The following is a 21,876-nucleotide window of genomic DNA, read 5'->3' on the forward strand; positions in this document are numbered from 1 at the left end:
TCGTGAGTACAAGAGACAATCCTTGCATACGGTACGATTGTTTGTGGACTTTACCTCCTTGACCTTTGGTATCGCCTTGTGTTACACCAGTTAGAGGACAACTCCTATTGGAATCTATCTTCCTCCTGGAGATAGAATCGGGCCCCTATCTCGCCACATCTACTGAGACAACTTCGATAAATACAGAAGGGAATATCATGTTTCGAATATGAGCGCTGACTGACTGTTTCATCATGTCCGTGGCTTTCTTCGCTTGGGATGTCCGGGCAATGGCTTGAGAATTGAAAAGGTTATCGAGTAACGTCAACTAATGTCCCTTTCATTATGGAAGGGGCCGTTGCCAACAGCCAACGGCCCGTCTTAACATGGAATGGGTAAGATATACCTCAGCACGGCCAACTCGGACCTCGGTTAGAGCTTTTGGACTCTGCTCTGGGATTTTGGCCAACCGCTGAGAATTGCGGCACGTAGATGCTGAGGGCAAGCAAAATTACTCCCTTGGGGAGTATACGTTCTCCTTAGGAAGAAGGTTTTTACCTTTGCCCGCATTGTGCAATTGATTTGCACGTGACAACAGCGAATGGAACGACGAGACTGATAGACAATTGACCAGTGTGGACGGAGACACATACCAACGCAACCAGCCTCGACGATATGTGACACAATTACTCGACGACTCCTTTTCAGCGATAACGAAATACCCCAATGAACGAACTCCGTTCAACGAAGGTAGATCGAAACTTTTGGGGTGAAATTATTTGAGGAGCCCAAGGGCAATACTACATCGACTCGATTTACAGCCCAGGGGCTCGGACTAAGCCATAAAAAACTCAAAGATAGCGCCTACAATAACCAAAACTGTGATGACTGAGGCATGGGGCGTAATACTCAGTGGGAAATGGGATATTCGCGCTATGCAGTAGCCGTGGAATATATTTTTCACTACTGTATTTCGTATCACGGGTGAAACTCCACTGATGACATATCTCTGATCAGCACGGTGAGATCTACTCGGGGAAAGCTGAAATTTCTTTACTCATTCGCACACCCCTCATTAGAAATTCAAGGGAATTTTCATAATTTTTTTTTCAAAAATGATCTTTTCAGTTGTTTTCAATGTATTCAGTGTATTCCTCCCAATGCATTAGAAGCTGGCTTCAGTCGAGAATGAGAATTAACGTGTAGTCCTGACGGCAGACCTCAGCCGCTGAGGCTCAGCGAATTGAGATCACGGAAAAGGCCAAGGTAACCAGTCAGACTTGAAATAATCGCTCAAAGCAACCGCATGCCCCTCGTCAGTGTCGGAGGCAGGGTTTGTCCGATGGGAAAAAAGGGAAAATTTCCCTCGGGAAGCTCAGCTACTTGTTTATTAACTCGTTACACTGAATTGGTGAGTCTCAGATCAGCATGTGCTGAGGATGTGAGTAAAGGTATTCTTCTGATTTGTGCCCGCTGGGGGTATCCGTCGGATGTGAGAGTTGCTCAGAGGACGGCCATACATGATAATGGTAGTCAGTTGCTTACTGAGACCGTTCAGGTCGCACTCCAATCATGGGGTTTTCGGAGTCGTACGATTATGTCCAGGTCCCCATGGGTTGGAGGATTTTATGAGGTTCGCCATCGGTCTATAACAGCTGCTTTGCGTAGCTTATCTGTTGAATCGTCAGCTTCACAGTGGCATCTGGATGTACCCCTGATACAACTTCGTTTGAATCTTCAGATTGATGAAGATACTGGCTTTACTCCTCATTCTTTGGTCTTTGGTTATGATGCTTGCTTCCCTCTGGATCTGGCTCTGCTGACCCCACAGTCCGAGTTAAGCAATCGTTTGGGTAGAAGCGAGCTCTCCTCTGATGCCGTTAAGGAGATACTGCAGTCGTTTGCTGAAAGACGACGTAAGATCCATGAGTTATGGGCAGAAGCTTGGGAAAGGAACCGTGCTGCTCATGCCAAGAAGCTTCAACAGCCAGCTGTTCCATAAGTTCTTATAATTTTAATGAGGGTGACTTGGTTTTGGTCCGCAATCCTAGGAAGACCAAGCTGGACAACCTTTGGAGAGGGCCTTATGTGATGAGAAAAGTACTTGGATCAGCCACTTATGATGTTGACACAGGCAGCTCTAAGATTCCCTATGCTCAGCATCAACGTAACTTGAAGGCTTGGCTCGGGGAGGATGGGGATACAGTTGATAGTAGTCCCGTTGGTCCGGTTTGTGATTGTTATGGTAACGATATCAAGGTCGAAGCTTTTTATGGATTACCCAATCGACTTTTTGGACATCCGATTAGTCTTAAGGAACTCCAAGTGTTTCGACTTTCTGGAGCCAATACTATCGAGCCGGTTATTGATGTGAATGGAGACCCTATGACTGTCTTTATTGAGCAGCCTTTATTCCCCCTTGGTATGCTGAGAACGAGGTCGGAACTTAAGAGGTTGAAGTGTTGGCTGAATTCGATTGAAGCCTGATAGTCTTGTCCCCATGGCTCCATTTGGGTCAGTGTTAACTTAATCTAGTGGGTTTGGCATACGAGCAGCTAAAAAGCTGCGCGGCTGCCATCAGACGCACGCCGAAACCCTATCCCATGAAGACGTGTTCGCTGTTGCCTCAGCTCTCCGAGCTACAGAGCCTGCAGCCTCAGACCTTTACCTGCTAGGCGTCGCAGGGTTGTTCCGTGTAGGTGAACGTCTGCAAATGCAGGCGGGTGACATGGATTCAACTTGGATTGCTGGTCGTTTTGCTGTCTCGGTCTTTATAAGTCACTCTAAAACTGATCCTTTTCGTGAAGGTTGTTACCGCACAATTCCGTATATCATTGGATGGACCTCAACAAAGATTGTACATCCGAGTCTTGCAGCGCTCATTCGATCCTTCGACGCTCGCGTTCAGCTGTTGCTCCGGATAAAGTACTACCTCTATCTCTAGAAGTAGATTTTCAGCTATGCAGCATAGCCTGAGATGATAGCCCTGAGCATAGCCCTAGTCGGGCAATCATCTCGGTACGAGGTGTGACACAGGGTCGTCCTACAAATCACTCTGTCATAGAGTCTCTATGAGACGGTCGGGTGCTATGATGTGTTTTGAGGCCGGGATGCCGCTAAATTTGTTAGCCGAACTTGGTCGTTGGTTCTCGCCTGAATGTTTGGAGAAGATCTATCTCCGTGATGGTTTACATTCTCAAGCCATCTTCGCGGAGTATGTTCGAGCTGCCTGGGTTGGTGACGCCCACTTAAGGGACGATTCCTGAGTTTGATACTCAGAGTCTCACTACCACTACTGTAGTTCTTTCTTGACTGACTGTGTTTCGGGACTCAACACATAGTATCTATCTTGATAATGGAAACTTAACTGTGGTAATGTTGTCAATTCAGTCACAGAGTAGCCAATTCGGTCCAACCCAGTCCACTATCGTTCCTGGGTATGGTGGTGGATTTGAACTTCTGACCCCTCCTGCAAGGAGGCTCCTTGTGACAGGGCTTGGTGGTAGGCCCTAGGGGCACTCCAGGTAGCAAGCTTCAGTGGCTGACGACAGAAGCTCACTATCCTGAGTGTCCTTAGTGTACCTTGCGTGTCGTCCTCCGCAGTGCCCAGATGGCACTCGAGAGTCGACACGCGCCCTGCCACAACTCGGAGGCAAGAGGTTTCATAATTAATATTTAGTAATGTCGTTATACGAAGTGGAGAATCGGTGTCCCCAGGATTGTGTAACAGTCATTGTGTCATTGTCGAATCCTCCCTCATAGTAAGAACAATTTATTTCCGGGATCGGCTCTGGTCAGTCACCGTCTTGAGCTTGTCAAGTGTTCTGGCGTGATTGCAAATTGTGTGATCAAAAAGTTTACTATTACTCTAATAGGAATATTTGAACCCGGAAATTATCATGTGGAATGTACAGTTGAGATCCCTAGCCATTATAACAACGGAACGCCTTAACCCCAGAGGCTGATTTGATGTTCATTCGTGGACATCCCCGAACGTGCATTGGCAGTAGTGGAAGTATTAAAGCGAAAATATCGTGTGAAAGTACTTAATTGTTAGTAAATTCTGTTTACACTGAGATGAGGGAACATGTGATGTGATAAAAGTAACCTTTCGAGGCTATATTTGCATAGTATCAAATTGGTACTGAGCACTGCACTCATTGAGCTCCGATCAAAACCGAGAAAATTATTTTCGGCTTCTTCTCACTCTGTGAACATCATCATTATATCGATCTGCGCCGGCCGATCGTTATATCTAGCGTGATAAGTTGCCCATTGGCCATAGCAGTACCATGAAGCAGCGAAACGATGCGACGATCCATTGAAAGCTTGAAACATCTGGCTATTGTTGTCGTTAGTGTTGTTGTGACAACACTAACTAACAGTTGGTTACAACAATGTTGTCGCTGTTGCGAATCGCCAGCGCATTCTGTCACTTCACGGAAGGTTTCAAGGCTCCCTGCAGTGCAGGACCTGCACACAACCTTCACTTCACGCACAACAACCTGCCAATGTGGTCATCCTTCTCATTTGAAAAACGTGATATGAAGTGAATTAAAAAAAAATCGGCGAATTACATCGGATAAATCATCCCATTTCACGTGAAAGACATCACGTATTTTACACGTTATCCACTGACCACATGCGTACTTCGCGAAGTGGAAAGTTGGAAGTTCCATTTTGCGTGTGGAACTCCGCTCGGCATCTTGTGCGGGTTCTCGTATGGTACGCGCATTTACCTAGGAGGTGCCATTTGGACTCAAAAGGAAGAAACTGACTCTGGTAGCGGAACTACAAAACCACTAAGATATTATCCAGTCGAGACGGAGTTTTATTGGACAAACCGATACTCACAGCTTCGGTGAACAACCTGCACGCATGTGCATGGAGCAGTCTGCTGCGAGACTTAACTATGTGCGTGCGTGCATGAGAGGCAAGCCACGTCACCGCTGTGGCTATCGCGGAGTTGGTGTCCAGAACGGTTGTGTTGGGCGCCTTCTTGTGAGTCTGTAGTGAGGGTCGATAGCAGCACTCAGGGTTTGAACAGATCCTTCTGATTAGTTACCATTTTCATTGATTCACGTTACCGTTCGTCGAATATGAGACTAACTTTCATACTCATCATCGCCTCGATTCTTGCTGAGGGCTCGGCTCAGGCTAGAGACCATCCCAAGCGTCATCTAGCCACCATCACATATCGTGAATACGAGAAAGGCGATGTGATGGAGGATGAGGACTTAAAGCGCTGCTTAGAGAAACCTTGCTATGTCGCTGTGGATTCAAGGACCGGCAAGAATGTGAGCTCTTCTTCTGCGAAATCTCATATCATTGTATTGTTATTACAAGCCACGTCGGGGGTAGGGCAAAAATAAGTGGTTATTGTCAACATTCTCCTCAGTCGCTGTCGGTCGTTATCAATAAAAGCTGTATTCTCAGACAGTGATTGGCGTAGTGATGATGATCATTCCTACCAAGGAAGCGAATAAAAAGGTGGAGGAGTTGGTGAGGCAAAAGATGTAACACTTGTGTTTCTTCCATGTTAAACTCGCTAGTCCGTAAGCCATGATTACGTCGTTTCAGACCCAAATCTGCTGAAGGACACGTCATCGGATATATCAATTGGGTAAATTGCCTAAAAATGAATGTTGAGACATATTTGTTACGTCAACTTCAGGTCGAAGTTTTAGAAAAGTGGCAGGGACAATCCATTGGCACAAACATGTTGAACAATATGTTCAAATATGTGGGTGTTGGGGAAGTTGCTTCTAGTGATTGAAACAGTCGAACTTCACTTTGCAAGTTCGAAAGAATAGATTTATTCTTCCTCCACCTTACCAAGGGGTTTCCTCAGATTGGCCTCTCAAAGCCCAAGGTCGCCGCGATGTATCTCCGCGTGAACCCCCATTCGATTGGTGCCATGGCACTCTACAAGAGGACCCATTTCGAATATATCACATGTAAGCATTTACTAAAAACTTCCCCTGGTCGGTTCCGCGAAGTGCCGTATTTTCAGCCGATGGCCAGTATTATGTCCTTGCTCGTTATAGCTTTCAGTGAGCCCCTGGCTCATCCTCTCACTCTAACTGCGACTCTTTATACAATGTCTCGGGATGTGCTACATTCAGTCTATCTTTTGCTCTATGGGCAGATAGAGAAGCCATTCGTCTTCACGGTGGATAGGCCACCCTTTTTCAGTCGTTTGGCATTGTCGTTGTAACTGGTTAAATCTGCCTATCACATTTGTGTTGCTTCGTGGTCAGCACCTCGGTCTGCTTATAAGCGACAAGCTCAGTTTTCCGGCTTGTGTTACTCCTATGATAGGGTCGATCTTGTGTCTTCTCGGTCGAGGCATTCATCCCCGATGAGAAACCGGCATTTGCTACCGCGCTTGATGACAAATTCGTCATCAGAATATGTTTTCATAACTGCCGCTGTAAAATCCACATCCTGATGAGCCCAGCGGAAGTGAAAGACCTACTCATGAACCTTCCAAAGCCCTCGGCAGCATCGTCACTTGTTCTGACCACATCCCCTTCAAACCAGCTCTGCATTAATAATACGAAAAACTGCCGAAAAATATGGGCGACAGGCGAGAGAATCACGTGAGACGACATCAAAAGTATTGATGTGCAAAATGTGCGTTTTCTTTTCCGGGATTTACGGCGGTGAGAAATTTGTCGCTATCGTAGTCTTGAAAGGTTACTCTTGTCACATCACATGTTCAAAGCAATGTTCATATCGATTCCTATCAATCTCGGAAAGTAACACACATTCGCATATCAAGTTCACACACACACTGTAGAAATTCCATGTCGGGAAATCTTCGAACCCAGAAGCTACTTGCATCGTTGTCCTCAATGGGTATCGAATACTCAGTATCCGCTTACTGATACACATCGTGAATAACACGATATGCCCCAGACAATCCAGTGTAAGCTGCTCACAGCATGAGAAAATGTGCACATGGCCAACTACGTGCGTTCGCGACAACGAGGGAATTCCGAAGAGATTTTAGAGAGATCTCATTGATTTCTGTACACACCAGTCCGATTTGGTGTAGAAAGCTCAATATTTTGAAAGTTAACCTGTTGACCTAGGTTGAATATTGATACAGATAGTCGCGCCGTTTCGCTAGCAATTTGCACTGCAGAGATGAAACCGTAAACCGAGCGGATCTTACCCGCGTTCCGTATATCATGCTATAATCGAGGCATGGTGAGGCTTCTTCATTTATTCCAAATGCCACTACCCCCGGTAGGAAGTACCGAAGAGGGTGTAGACACACACTGTCGCCACACTCGCTGATTGTCACTCAGACTCCGTGTCTCTGAGTGCCTTCCCCTCGTCGGCACTCCTAGGGTCGATTCAGGTCGATTCTCATTGGTCTCAGAAGATGACACCCAAATGCATATCGAATTGACCCCCACTTTAGCTATGCAGTTGCGTGCTTCGCCCATGCATAAAACACTCATCCTCGGTCCGTTCGTGGCAGTCCTCTCAAGCGACGTATGGAATGTCTCATACATGAGAGGCGATGGTTTGCCAGAAGGTGGAATACTCGCGAGTAGCCGTGACGACTGCAAGTTGTGCATTTGTTGCAGTCAGTACAAGATTTGGCGCCAAACTCAGTTCCCGAAGGGTCGTCGATCTCGATCCGAACATCACAACTTTGGCTAGATTCGCGGAGGCTACCTATCCCAACCAAAACACGTGGCACATGCGAACGGAAGGTGATTTAGTGTTATATGTCGCTTACTGTATAAATTCAGGGACCGACGATCGCTGTTGTAAGATGTATGTCGCTGTGCTTGTTGTCCTCTATTTCGTTGTGGTTCACACGTTGTGAAGCACATCGAGCATGCCAATTTAATACGCAAATCAGGAGCAAATCATAGCCTCGAAGAGTTACTTTTATCACATCACATGTTCATAGTCTATGAATGAATGCTATAAATCATAGCAGTGTTTACATTGTTTATATAGTTCCAGATCGATTCTGGATAGACACGGACCGTCGTACCGTATATGTAGTGCTGTATCTTTCTTCAAGGTGTTGATGAAGAAGTGTTCATTGCTCATGTCAATTACAAATACGATGCCGGAAGTTCTCTTGACGACACATCGTGAGGCGTCTATGAACGTAACGTCGGCGTCAGTTGCCCCCGCAGATATTTGCAAGCTTGGATAGTCGATATCAGCGATGCACCGTGGAAACCAATCATGAAGCGCTCTTTGTCATGTCCGAGTGTGGTGGTTACGATCCCCAACAATGGTCCATATGTGAGTAACTGTAGAGACATCAATGATATCGCACAGAAACCATGTGACATTATGATAACAGCCGTAAACTATCCAGTGTTGGAATATTGATTCCCTTTCCTCAGCGGAGCTCGGAAGTTCATATATATGAATTGCGGCAGAAGCCAACAAGAACTTCCCAGAATTTCTATATTCTCGCCGACACGTGTGATTGACTATGTGCATATTTCCCCCCATATTGAAAACCATCCTAGAATGAAGTTGCATTCTCGACTTGAGACTAGCGTGGTGTACTGTCTAGTGTATTTTATCAACTCGATATTCGTCACACCAAAATTGGTCTCGAGCAGTAAGGGAAAATGTTCACATGGTCCACCATATGTGTTGGTGACAAATTGTCACCGACACATATGGTGTACCATTATCCCATTGTCATTGGCATTGTCACTGACGATGGAAAAAATCCGAGCAAATGCCCCATCTGAGCTTAGCATTGATCTTGATAACGGCGTTTCTAGTGCTTTCACGCCACCTAGGTATACGAGGCCCGTCCGGATGTCTCCCCAGGGGACATCCTGTTCAACCAAGAATGTAGCTGCACACATCAAAGGTATGCTCTCGTTAGAAGGCGTTTAACCGTCCAGCTTCAGATTAGAGAACTGTCTGCGTGCGCCACAGTTTGAGTACATCGATACGAGAGCATCAGCGGTGGCAGGACAATCACAGCATTTGACCCCGGCTAGTGGATTACTCCCTTCTCGCATGGTAAGCTCGAATTAGGAGACCGCTGCCTGGCTTGCTACGGCCCTGCTAATCAGTATTCGTTACAAGACGGCTTGAGTGCACCACTGGGAGTAGAACTACTACGACGAGAAGAATCAAATCGTCATGAGGTCGTGGTAAGTCATTTTATCATTGACATATAGTATGTGTTGGTGTGATGTGCAAATGTGCGTTACTTTCCGGGTTAAACAATGTAACCATTGCTATGAACATACGACGATAACCTTTCGAGACTATGATAGCGACAAGTTGTTCTCTGTCATTAACCCCGGAATAGAAAACGCACATCCTTTAGCATATCGAACCTACACGCACTCTATGTCACGCACAGCGGTGATGCTGGTTCCTCATGGCACATAGTGTTCATCTCAGCTTTTCGAGCATAGCTGGCTCCAGCTTCCCTCTGATGCATGGCCAGAGACCCGAACGGCTGCTACTGAACACTCCAGTGAGTTCCTGCTACTATTGTTACCCATTACAAGAGAAGCGTCGAATTTCCTTTGAAAAATTTGAGAACCTTGCCATTTGACGAGTTGTTATGTCAATCGGGGTAAGAAGATATACGACTCGATACGTGAGAAAGGCGTCTTAAAGTGCTATCGATTCTGTGCGTGTCGTCATGAGCTCCACGATGTGTATCTGATACACATCTCGCCGTATAAATGTACGTGGAATCATTCAGCGGGAAAAAGCGGGAAAATTGCGATTTCCCGCCCTCTCCCGTTCCCGCTAGAGTAAAAGAATTTTTCTCCCGCTTCCGTTCCCCCTTCCGTTTTTCGCTGCCAGATAGCTGTTTCGTTGAAGTAGCTAGTGAAGTTCTTGTAGAAGTCTACCCTAGTTGAAGCTCAAACGTGTGAATAGGTGTGCATATTGTTATGATACATAATACGCTACGCCGAAATGATCACATTCGCAGTATTCACTGAAATACCTGAGCGAGCGATTATGTTTCTCGTCGACCAGTTTGTTGCGATTCGCGCGAAGCTTACCTTGGGAACAGTCCCCGGATATCTGATTTGGCTTCAGCTGGCTGCCGAATTGCTTCTTCGGAAAAGTAGGATCACTCGTGATGCGGCGTTTGATCTTGAATGTCTTTAGTACGCAAGTATCGAACAAATGGGTTCTCGTGAATGATTCCTTCTGCGACGTTACTGCCCAGTACAAGGCTCTGCTGCTATCTAGTAAGCTTATCGATATTCCGCAAGTCACATATTTATCAACCATACGGACATTCACGGCAATGATTAATGGAATCTAGAGATTCTATCTACAATCGTACCCTCAGAATGGATAGCTAGTATCGAGCTAGAGCCCATAGTTGTGCACTCTGTACAACTACAGTACTCAAGAGTACATGACCCTGATGCACGTGGTTTGCTCGCCCTCACACTGAGCATCCGTACTTCGGGTCATGATTATAGATTCCAACAGCAAGGGGAAAATTCGGCGGCTGCCCGTTGAGCGGAGCCCCTCTTGAGAGAGGGCTACTTCAACTTAGAATCTATATCATCTCGTTGGGAAAATATAAATTCTAGTTTCAGTCTCAATTTCACGCTAGGACTCGGACCATGGCGGCGATCGGTTCGAGCCTCTCCCCAACGATCGTGGTAAGGAGCGAGAGCCCTCATGGTCCTAGGTGGCGTGATCGATGATATTGTATCATCCTGGTGATCAACCATATACATTATCTTCCCAATCAACTTCTCACGTGTGGATACAGTAGGCAGTAGACTGAGAATTAGCCTGGTAGATATTAGAACACTCACGTCAATGGTTACTGCAATCTAGAGATCCTATCAATAATCATACTTACGAAATGATCAACAGACTGAGTGAGCTTCATCGATCTGCATCTACATCAGATGCACACGGTATGATACTTCTAACCAACGCTTCCGCTTCCTCTACGAAGGACTACGACGTAAGACTTGCAACAAATCATGTCTTGAAGCACGCCTTGCATAGGTGTATGCATTTCCCACTGAAGTCTCACTAATGACGATGCCGTTGGTATGTCCTCGAGACGGGAATCACTATGCATGTGGAAAATTAGTTGTGTAGACTTTCCAAAATTTTCTGGAGAATCAATTACTACTATATTCATATCACACTGCTGAGTATTATCGATTTTATTCTGAATGCGTCGTGGCTTGTGAAAGTCAAAATTTTGTCAACAGCGACTCCTACGCTTACACTTATAATACTATGTGCATCTTTTCGATATGCAGATGCAGAGGATATGCTAATTTCGATGCAACTTGTCTCGAAAGACTACTTTTATCACATCACTTGTGCATAGCAGTGTTTACATCGCTTCTGCGATATATTTCACATCGATACTTGACAATCTTGCAAAATACCACATATAATATGTGACATATTCGCATATCAAAATAACACAAATTTGGTAGTGGCTCTTTCTGTAGCTTGTGATCGATTCAAAGAGTGCTATAGCTATGGAATTGTTGGAGAAGTTCAAGTTGGGAAAGACAGTGTGGGTGAAGCGCTTACAAACGGGAAGGACGTCGTTTTTTTCACGCGGATTCACATACCGCAAACGCAAAATTTGTGTCTCGAGAGGATTATCGCATTTGCGGACTGAACCATTAGTTATGTTGGCTCGGAAAACAGTGTTGGATTAGGATCCTAATTCCTAGGAATATATGTTCGCTTTCCTCAGCTGAGCTCAGGAGTGAACACAGTGTTGGAGTAGGAATATATGTTCGCTTTCCTCAGCTGAGCTCAGGAGTGAACACAGTGTTGGAGTAGGAATATATGTTCGCTTTCCTCAGCTGAGCTCAGGAGTGAACACAGTGTTGGAGTAGGAATATATGTTTGCTTTCCTCAGCTGAGCTCATGAGTGAACACAGTGTTGGAGTAGGAATATATGTTTGCTTTCCTCAGCTACTGAGCTCAGGAGTGAACACAGTGTTGGAGGAATATATATTTGCTTTCCTCAGCCGAGCTCAGGAGTGAACACAGTGTTGGAGTATACGCTCGCTTTCTTCAGCTGAGCGCAAGAGCTTCCTCACTAATTCTAAGAGTTGCGGTGGAGGAACCAACGGGGATTTCCTCAAGATTTCCTGAAAATTTCCTGAAAATCTCCTTCAAATCTCCTCGAAATTTCCTCAAAATTTCTGTATTGTATATGATATTCACATATTTATGACGATTCGTTGTAAACCCTTCAGAGCTCTTGCTACTGACCCGCATTCATACATGTGCTCACGACACTTGTCGCTGGATGAAAAAACAAGTTGCTGCTCAGGCAACTCACAGATGAGGCGATTCTTGGAGTCACCCCTGGTCTGACGACAGTGTATTCGGTTGAAGCAGGGCTACGTGTTCACGATACTGGGAAGGGAATTGATCAGAATGGAAGCGTCGCGCATTACAAGAACTTATTCGACGCTGATCCGGGCGGAGGTCTTGTCATTTGGATGGAACATAGTGAGTGAATCGAAAGTATTGTCAGATCAGTGTTGAGATATATGTTGCCAGAGTTCCTTCGCTGATCATAGGAGTTTGCATACGAATCCGGGTCGAGCCAAGAAGAATTTCTCAAGATTTCCTCAAAATTTTCCTATTATCACCAACATGCATAGTTGACCATAGCATCTCAGTGATGCTGTTCGTGGATTCCTAAGACCAGCCTCACTCGACACCTTGTGATTTCCTATTGATATCGATGAGCTTCAGTATGCTAGTGTCCTCACGATTCGGGTTTATCATGCCTATCACCAGAAGTAGTAGCAACATCAGAGTCATGTTTCTGTGTTGGAACGCATGAAAGGGTTATTCCACACCGCCTTTGGCAGGTGATTCGAGACCATTTCTGTTTGTTTGCATTCGTGACGAGAACGACCCCCAGCGACCTGATGGGCGAATTCATATATATGATACGACTGATCCTATGCGCGATGTTAGATTTGTAAGCACAGTGCGTCTCAATTTGATGAGTACGTGTCTGTTATTTCCCGAGAGTATTAAAAAAAGGTCTAAAAGGTATAATGTAAACCTTGCTATAAATATGTGATAAAAGTGACCTTTCGAGACTACGATAGCGACGAGTTGTTTACCATCATTAAGCCCGGAATAGAAGACGTACATTCCTCACATTTTCTCATCGAAAAGGCATGTACTGTACTTTTCCATCGTATTCTCTGCCGAATAGTGCTGAGCAGTCTTCTGAAATTTGTTCTTTTTTTACTCAGGTATACACCGTCACTGGTGATTTGAAGTGTAGAAAGAACGACTTCCATGATGTGCATATCATTGATAACAAAGTCACTGACGCACAATGCCCTGGTGAGTACAGTGTTGGAGTAGGAATATATGTTCACTTTCCCCAGCTGAGCTCAGGAGTGAACACAGTGTTGGAGTAGGAATATATGTTCACTTTCCCCAGCTGAGCTCAGGAGTGAACACAGTGTTGGAGTAGGAATATATGTTTGATTTCCTCAGCTACTGAGCTCAGGAGTGAACACAGTGTTGGAGTAGGAATATATGTTCACTTTCCCCAGCTGAGCTCAGGACTCAACACAGTGTTGGAATATACGCTCGCTTTTCTCTGTTGAGCTCAGGAGTGAACACAGTGTTAGAGTAGGAATATATGTTCACTTTCCTCAGCTACTGAGCTCAGGAGTGAACACAGTGTTGGAGTAGGAATATATGTTTGCTTTCCTCAGCTACTGAGCTCAGAAGTGAACACAGTGTTGGAGTAGGAATATATGTTCACTTTCCTCAGCTGAGCTCAGGATTCAACACACTGTTGGAATATACGTTCGTTTTTCTCTGTTTAGCTTAGGGGTTTCCTCACAGTAGTTTGTCTGAGGATTCGGGTAGAAGTTTTCAGAAACTTAAATGATTTTCCTGAAATTCCCTCGGACTTTTCATGTGTAGTCAATTATTCACATATCCCCCCTCACATTCGTAGCGATTTCATTCAATTGCGACAATATTTGTATTTTTTCAGGAAAAGATGATTCGCAAATGTATATTACTACCGTTCTTGATCCGCTCGACAAGAACAGAATTCGCTACTATGACACCACTGATATACGAAGTAGGTTATCATCGAGAATTTAGACTTGAAATTTGCTCATGAAGAAATGAAACCAATTTTCGTAGTGAAACTGAGCGAACCCTCAGTGTTTCCGTCTAGGTTGGAAGATGGTTCACGAGATCCACGCTGACTGGGAGTATGCAACAGATGGACTTGGCAATGTTCGGTGAGGGAAAACGAGCACCTTTGGCTAGACATGTCCATGATATCGATCGAACCCTTTTTCTGTGAAGTTTTGGTGGTCAACTGTTACGGAAAAATGCGAGGTTGATAAGCTTGATACTATAAGTGGTCGAAAAATCTGGGAAGGCATTGGAGAAATGATGCCGTCAGAGATACGAGACGAAGTGGATGAAGTGTCTTATACAGTGTGTGCAATTGTGATATGCAAATGTGGAGAATGTGCCTCTTTCGTTCGGGATTAATGATAGTGCACAACTTTTCGCTATCATAGTCTCGAAAGGTTGCTTTCATCACATCACATGTTCATAGCAATGTTTATTCGAATCGAAAGAAAACAAAAATTCGAACAGAATATCGGATATGGTTTCTGATTTTGGAGCAAGAATTTCTGTATTCTCACCTTCCCATTGAATCTGTTCGCTTGTCGTTATTGTACTGCACTCGCATCTGTACCTTCTTGTTAGCTATACCGTGGACGGCTCCTGGCATGTCGTGACATGGCACTGTGATTCTCGGTGAGTGCATCTTACTTCCTTTGAGCTCAATAACACCTGTGACAGCTGGTGTGGTGACAACTACGGCGAGAAGCTCTACTGGTTGCCTCCACATTGCTCGTCCTGGTCCGGTCCGAGCAGTCCGTTTGTCACTAACATACCAATTTCTCGGGGGAGTTTTGCTAAGGTGAAGTCTCTATTACAGGGATTGTCTCTAATAGAAGTTTTAATGAATTACATTTGCGACGATGATTTCGGTCTGGAAAGATATTCCTCCGCGTTCCTCAGCTGAGCTCAGAAGTTTTCTCATTAAGTATGCAATGGTAGAAGTGTACGAAAACCAGCAAGAAGTTTTCTCAGAATTTTTGTATTGTCACCAACACATGTAGTTGATGGTGTACATATTTTCCCGCATTGCATAAGATATAGTATGAACAATTTCAGCGAGTGGAGTTCACTCCCTCTTTCCACAGTATCATCTCCTTCCTTCAGGACATCGCATGCTCAGTGTCAGGCATCTGCGCCGTGTCGATGACTTTCGATGGAGTTGCATTAGGTGAGCCCCTTGGACGGACCTTCTTGGGTTATTGACTATATTTTGATACTCTTTGCACCGTCTAGGTATTTACATTAGTCCACACACGATTGCTCCAAAGTGTGTCGTCACTCGTGTAGAGCGTACTCATCTTTCTCCTGTCGCTGCCTTTTTTATCCTTTTTATTTCCCCCTTCCGTCCGTCCCTATACGGATCGTGTTTGGTTGTTATTGCATCATTCGAGCACCAGTATTATAATATCAAATATAATTATAAATGTTATAGATGATCTAAGTGTCATGTGAACTGTATTGAACTTTCAACCGTTGCTTGATATTCCATGTGAAAACGCGATATGAAATGAATTGAAAACAGTCCACAAAATAGAGCGGATAAGTCAGCCCACATCGCGAGATATGCGTAGTACTTCCCATGTTTCACGTACCACGGTGATACGTTACACGAACTTTTTGTGTTATTCCCCCTTTTAGTTTTTTGCGAAGTCAAATATAAAATATGTTTGCTGATGTGAGGAGAGGCGCCAACATGCCTCTCGTCTGTGATAACTCGGCCTGCTTGTTGTCCTCAGCCGACTCAGTAACCATACTTTGATGCTTCAGTGTTGGGGTCGCTTGAGGGGGTGACCTTTCCTCTAACACGCGGTTATACTCTTCAACTGAACGCCTCGCCATCTCGGCCGCCTGCTTAGCCGCCGCCTCACCCAACTCAGCACGAATGAACTCGTCATAGGCCTCCTCAGCTGCCTCCTCAGGATCACGACGCACCAAAGGGGCCCGAGGGCCCTCCCCCTCCGCTCGGGGCGGAGTGGGGGTAGAACCAGAAGCTGAACCAACCATCTCGTAGTTGTAATCGTTCGTAACAAGGAGCTGCTACCAAAAAGGTGTCGGGGTATCAGTTGATGAACTCTAAGAACAACACAACAAGGGAACTCGAGCTAGAGCAGCCAATACTACGACCCTAGGACAATAACAATAAGCGCACTACCTGCACTTGAGTTCTGTACGAATACCACAGACTTAGCAGCACAGTAATCGATATTGGGCTCATTCGCTATACTGAGGAAGGCGAAGGTTTGATGAGATTACAAGGGTGCAGGCAAACTGGACCCACAACACGCGAGACCCGTGACGGTCACTCAATCTTTGGTCAAAGCGGCCAAATATCAAATTGTTCTCCTGACAGACAAAAGTGTCGAGGGAAAACCTGAAGCAGTCTGCTGCGAGACTTAACTATGTGCGTGCGTGCATGAGAGCCAAGCCACGTCACCGCTGTGGCTATCGCGGAGTTGGTGTCCAGAACGGTTGTGTTGGGCGCCTTCTTGTGAGTCTGTAGTGAGGGTCGATAGCAGCACTCAGGGTTTGAACAGATCCTTCTGATTAGTTACCATTTTCATTGATTCACGTTACCGTTCGTCGAATATGAGACTAACTTTCATACTCATCATCGCCTCGATTCTTGCTGAGGGCTCGGCTCAGGCTAGAGACCATCCCAAGCGTCATCTAGCCCCCATCACATACCGTGAATACGAGAAAGGCGATGTGATGGAGGATGAGGACTTAAAGCGCTGCCTAGAGAAACCTTGCTATGTCGCTGTGGATTCAAGGACCGGCAAGAATGTGAGCTCTTCTTCTGCGAAATCTCATATCATTGTATTGTTATTACAAGCCACGTCGGGGGTAGGGCAAAAATAAGTGGTTATTGTCAACATTCTCGTCAGTCGCTGTCGGTCGTTATCAATAAAAGCTGTATTCTCAGACAGTGATTGGCGTAGTGATGATGACCATTCCTACCAAGGAAGCGGATAAAAAGGTGGAGGAGTTGGTGAGGCAAAAGATGTAACACTTGTGTTTCTTCCATGTTAAACTCGCTAGTCCATAAGCCATGATTACGTCGTTTCAGACCCAAATCTGCTGAAGGACACGTCATCGGATATATCAATTGGGTAAATTGCCTAAAACTGAATGTTGAGACATATTTGTTACGTCAACTTCAGGTCGAAGTTTTAGAAAAGTGGCAGGGACAATCCATTGGCACAAACATGTTGAACAATATGTTCAAATATGTGGGTGTTGGGGAAGTTGCTTCTAGTGATTGAAACAGTCGAACTTCACTTTGCAAGTTCGAAAGAATAGATTCATTCTTCCTCCACCTTACCAAGGGGTTTCCTCAGATTGGCCTCTCAAAGCCCGAGGTCGCCGCGATGTATCTCCGCGTGAACCCCCATTCGATTGGTGCCATGGCACTCTACAAGAGTACCCATTTCGAACATATCACATGTAAGCATTTACTAAAAACTTCCCCTGGTCGGTTCCGCGAAGTGCCGTATTTTCAGCCGATGGCCAGTATTATGTCCTCGCTCGTTATAGCTTTCAGTGAGCCCCTGGCTCATCCTCTCACTCTAACTGCGACTCTTTATACAATGTCTCGGGATGTGCTACATTCAGTCTATCTTTTGCTCTATGGGCAGATAGAGAAGCCATTCGTCTTCATGGTGGATAGGCCACCCTTTTCCAGTCGTTTCAAACGTCGACAATGCCAAACGACTCGTTTGGCATTGTCGTTGTAACTGGTTAAATCTGCCTATCACATTTGTGTTGCTTCGTGGTCAGCACTTCGGTCTGCTTATAAGCGACAAGGTCTTTCTACTTCTACTCGAGCTTCTCAGCTCAGTTTTCCGGCTTGTGTTACTCCTATGATAGGGTCGATCTTGTGTCTTCTCGGTCGAGGCATTCATCCCCGATGAGAAACCGGCATTTGCTACCGCGCTTGATGACAAATTCGTCATCAGAATATGTTTTCAAACTGCCGCTGTAACATCCACATCCTGATGAGCCCAGCGAAAGTGAAAGACCTACTCATGAACCTTCCAAAGCCCTCGGCAGCATCGTGACTTGTTCTGACCACATCCCCTTCAAACCAGCTCTGCATTAATAATACGAAAAACTGCCGAAAAATATGGGCGGCAGGCGAGAGAATCACGTGAGACGACATCAAAAGTATTGATGTGCAAAATGTGCGTTTTCTTTTCCGGGATTTACGGCGGTGAGAAATTTGTCGCTATCGTAGTCTTGAAAGGTTACTCTTGTCACATCACATGTTCAAAGCAATGTTCAGAGCGATTCCTATCAATCTCGGAAAGTAACACACATTCGCATATCAAGTTCACACACACACACACACCGTAGAAATTCCATGTCGGGGCATCCTCGAACCCAGAAGCTACTCCTCAATGGGTATCGGCTACTCAGTATCCGCTTCCTGATACACATCGTGAATGACACGATATGCCCCAGACAATCCAGTGTAAGCTGCTCACAGCATGAGAAAATGTGCACATGGCCAACTACGTGCGTTCGCGACAACGAGGGAATTCCGAAGAGATTTTAGAAAGATCTCATTGATTTCTGTACACACCAGTCCGAGTTGGTGTAGAAAGCTCAATATTTTGAAAGTTAACCTGTTGACCTAGGTTGAATATCGATACAGATAGTCGCGCCGTTTCGCTAGCAATTTGCACTGCAGAGATGAAACCGTAAACCGAGCGGATCTTACCCGCGTTCCGTATATCATGCTTGAGTCAAGGGATGGAGAGGTTTCTTCATTCAATCCAAATGCCACTACCCCCGGTAGGAAGTACCGAAGAGGGTGTAGACACACACGGTCGCCACACTCACTGATTGTCACTCAGACTCTGTGTCTCTGAGTGCATTCCCCTCGTCGGCACTCCTATGATCGATTCAGGTCGATTCTCATTGGTCTCAGAAGATGACACCCAATTGCATATCGAATTGACCCCCACTTTACCTCTGTAGTTGCGTGCTTCGCCCATGCATAAAACACTCATCCTCGGTCCGTTCGTGACAGTCCTCTCAAGCGACGTATGGAATGTCTCATACATGAGAGGCGACGGTTTGCCAGAAGGTGGAATACTCGCGATTAGCCGTGATGACTGCAAGTTGTGCATTTGTTGCAGTCAGTACAAGATTTGGCGCCAAGCTCAATTCTCGGAAGGTCATCGATCTCGATCCGAACATCACAACTTTGGCTAGATTCGCGGAGGCTACCTATCCCAACCAAAACACGTGGCACATGCGAACGGAAGGTGATTTAGTCTTATATGTCGCTTACTGTATAAATTCAGAGACTGACGTTGGCTGTTGTAAGATGTATGCTGCTGTGCTTGTTGTCCTCTATTTCGTTGTGGTTCACACGTTGTGAAGCACATCGAGCATGCCAATTTAATACGCAAATGAGGAGAACGGGCGCTTCAAGTGAACAAATCATCGTCTCGAAGAGTCACTTTTATCACATCACATGTTCATAGTCTATGAATGAACGCTATGAATCATAGCAGTGTTTACATTGTTTATATAGTTCCAGATCGATTCTGGATCGACATGCACCGTCGTACCGTATATGTAGTGCTGTATCTTTCTTCAAGGTGTTGATGAAGAAGTGTTCATTGCTCATGTCAATTACAAATACGATGCCGGAAGTTCTCTTGACGACACATCGTGAGGCGTCTATGAACGTAACGTCGGCGTCAGTTGCCCCCGCAGATATTTGCAAGCTTGGATAGTCGATATCAGCGATGCACCGTGGAAACCAATCATGAAGCGCTCTTTGTCGTGTCCGAGTGTGGTGGTTACGATCCCCAATAATGGTCCATATGTGAGTCACTGTAGAGACATCAATGATTTCGCACAGAAATCATGTGACATTATGATACCAGCAGTAAACTATCCAGTGTTGGAATATTGATTCCCTTTTCTCAGCGGAGCTCGGAAGTTCATAAATTGAATATGAATTGCGGCAAAGCCAACAAGAACTTCCCAGAATTTCTATATTCTCGCCGACACGTGTGATTGACTATGTGCATATTTTCCCCCATATTGAAAACCATCATAGAATAAAGTTGCATTCTCAACTTGAGCCTAGCGCGGTGAACTGTCTAGTGTATTTTATTAACTCGATATTTGACACATCAAAAGTGGTCTCGAGCAGTAGGAAATGTTCACATGTCACCACATATGTGTGTGGTTGACAAATTGTCACCGAACATATGGTGGACATTATCCCATTGTCACTGACGATGGGGAAATTCCGAGAAAATGCCCCATCTGAGCTTAGCATTGATCTTGATAACGGCGTTTCTAGTGCTTTCACGCCACCTAGGTATACGAGGCCCGTCCGGATGTCTCCCCAGGGGACATCCTGTTCAACCAAGAGTGTAGTTGCACACATCAGAGGTATGCTCTCGTTAGAAGGTGTTTAAGTGTCCAGCTTCAGATTAGAGAACTGTCTGCGTGCGCCACAGTTTGAGTACATCGATACGAGAGCATCAGCGGTGGCAGAACAATCACAGCATTTGACCCCGGCTAGTGGATTACTACCATCTCGCATGGTAAGCCCGAATTAGGAGACAGCTGCCTGGCTTGCTATGTCCCTGTTGATCAGTATTCACTACAAGACGGCTTGAGTGCACCATTGGGAGTAGAACTACTACGACGAGAAGAATCAAATCGTCATGAGGTTGTGGTAAGTCATTTTATCATAGACATATAATGCGTGTTGATGTGATGTGCGAATGTGCGTTACTTTCCGGGTTGAACAATGTAACCATTGCTATGAACATACGATGATAACCTTTCGAGACTATGATAGCGACAAGTTGTTCTCTGTCATTAATCCCGGAATAGAAAACGCACACTCTTTAGCATATCAAACCTACGCACACTCTATGTCATGCACGGCGGTGATGTTGGTTCATCTCAGCTTTTCGAGCATAGCTGGCTCCAGCTTCCCTCTGATGCATGGCCAGAGACCCGAACGGCTGCTACTGAACACTCCAGTGAGTTCCTGCTACTATTGTTACCCATTACATGAGAAGCGTCGAATTTCCTTTGAAAAACTTGAGAACCTTGCCATTTGACGAGTTGTTATGTCAATCGGGGTAAGAAGATATACGACTCGATACGTGAGGAAGGCGTCTTAAAGTGCCATCGATTCTGTGCGTGTCGTCATGAGCTCCACGATGTGTATCTGATACACATCTCGCCGTATAAATGTACGTGGAATCATTCAGCGGGAAAAAGCGGGAAAATTGCGATTTCCCGCCCTCTCCCGTTCCCGCTAGAGAAAAAATTTTTCTCCCGCTTCCATTCCCCCTTCCGTTTTTCGCTGCCAGATAGCTGTTTCGTTGAAGTAGCTAGTGAAGCTCTTGTAGAAGTCTACCCTAGTTGAAGCTCAAACGTGTGAATAGGTGTGCATATTGTTATGATACATAATACGCTACGCCGAAATGATCACATTCGCAGTGTTCACTGAAATACCTGAGCGAGCGATGATGTCTCTCCTTGACCAGTTTGTTGCGATTCGCGCGAAGCTTACCTTGGGAACAGCCCTCGGATATCTGATTTGGCCTCAGCTGGCTGCCGAATTGCTTCTTCGGAAAAGTAGGATCACTCGTGATGCGGCGTTTGATCGTGAATGTCTTTAGTACGCAAGTATCGAACAAATGGGTTCTCGTGGATGATTCCTTCTGCGACGTTACTGCC

The 21,876-nt window shown here is 45.4% G+C and overlaps 4 protein-coding genes across 4 annotated transcripts; all 4 read left to right on the forward strand.

Moving 5' to 3' along the window:
* Positions 1-863: 863 nt before the first annotated feature.
* On the forward strand, positions 864-1,981 carry Pmar_PMAR007078 (hypothetical protein; the record flags this gene model as incomplete). Its single annotated transcript, XM_002778238.1, has 3 exons — positions 864-881; positions 1,198-1,245; positions 1,721-1,981. 3 exons carry the CDS (start codon positions 864-866, stop codon positions 1,979-1,981), a joined length of 327 nt encoding a protein of 108 aa, XP_002778284.1.
* A 3,097-nt stretch (positions 1,982-5,078) lies between these two features.
* Positions 5,079-6,036, forward strand: Pmar_PMAR007079 (hypothetical protein; the record flags this gene model as incomplete). Its single annotated transcript, XM_002778239.1, has 6 exons — positions 5,079-5,276; positions 5,416-5,495; positions 5,560-5,602; positions 5,654-5,722; positions 5,831-5,936; positions 5,993-6,036. The coding sequence occupies 6 exons, from the start codon at positions 5,079-5,081 to the stop codon at positions 6,034-6,036; spliced, it is 540 nt and encodes a 179-aa protein (XP_002778285.1).
* A 6,715-nt stretch (positions 6,037-12,751) lies between these two features.
* Positions 12,752-14,256, forward strand: Pmar_PMAR007080 (hypothetical protein; the record flags this gene model as incomplete). The annotated part of the gene is made up of 5 exons (XM_002778240.1): positions 12,752-12,767; positions 12,840-12,952; positions 13,236-13,329; positions 13,997-14,086; positions 14,186-14,256. 5 exons carry the CDS (start codon positions 12,752-12,754, stop codon positions 14,254-14,256), a joined length of 384 nt encoding a protein of 127 aa, XP_002778286.1.
* Positions 14,257-16,737: 2,481 nt separating this feature from the next.
* Pmar_PMAR007081 (hypothetical protein) lies at positions 16,738-17,695 on the forward strand (the record flags this gene model as incomplete). Its single annotated transcript, XM_002778241.1, has 6 exons — positions 16,738-16,935; positions 17,075-17,154; positions 17,219-17,261; positions 17,313-17,381; positions 17,490-17,595; positions 17,652-17,695. The coding sequence occupies 6 exons, from the start codon at positions 16,738-16,740 to the stop codon at positions 17,693-17,695; spliced, it is 540 nt and encodes a 179-aa protein (XP_002778287.1).
* Positions 17,696-21,876: the final 4,181 nt, after the last annotated feature.

The sequence above is a fragment of the Perkinsus marinus genome (assembly GCF_000006405.1).
Source record: "Perkinsus marinus ATCC 50983 genomic scaffold scf_1104296950272, whole genome shotgun sequence".
Classification (NCBI taxonomy): Eukaryota; Perkinsozoa; order Perkinsida; family Perkinsidae; genus Perkinsus; species Perkinsus marinus.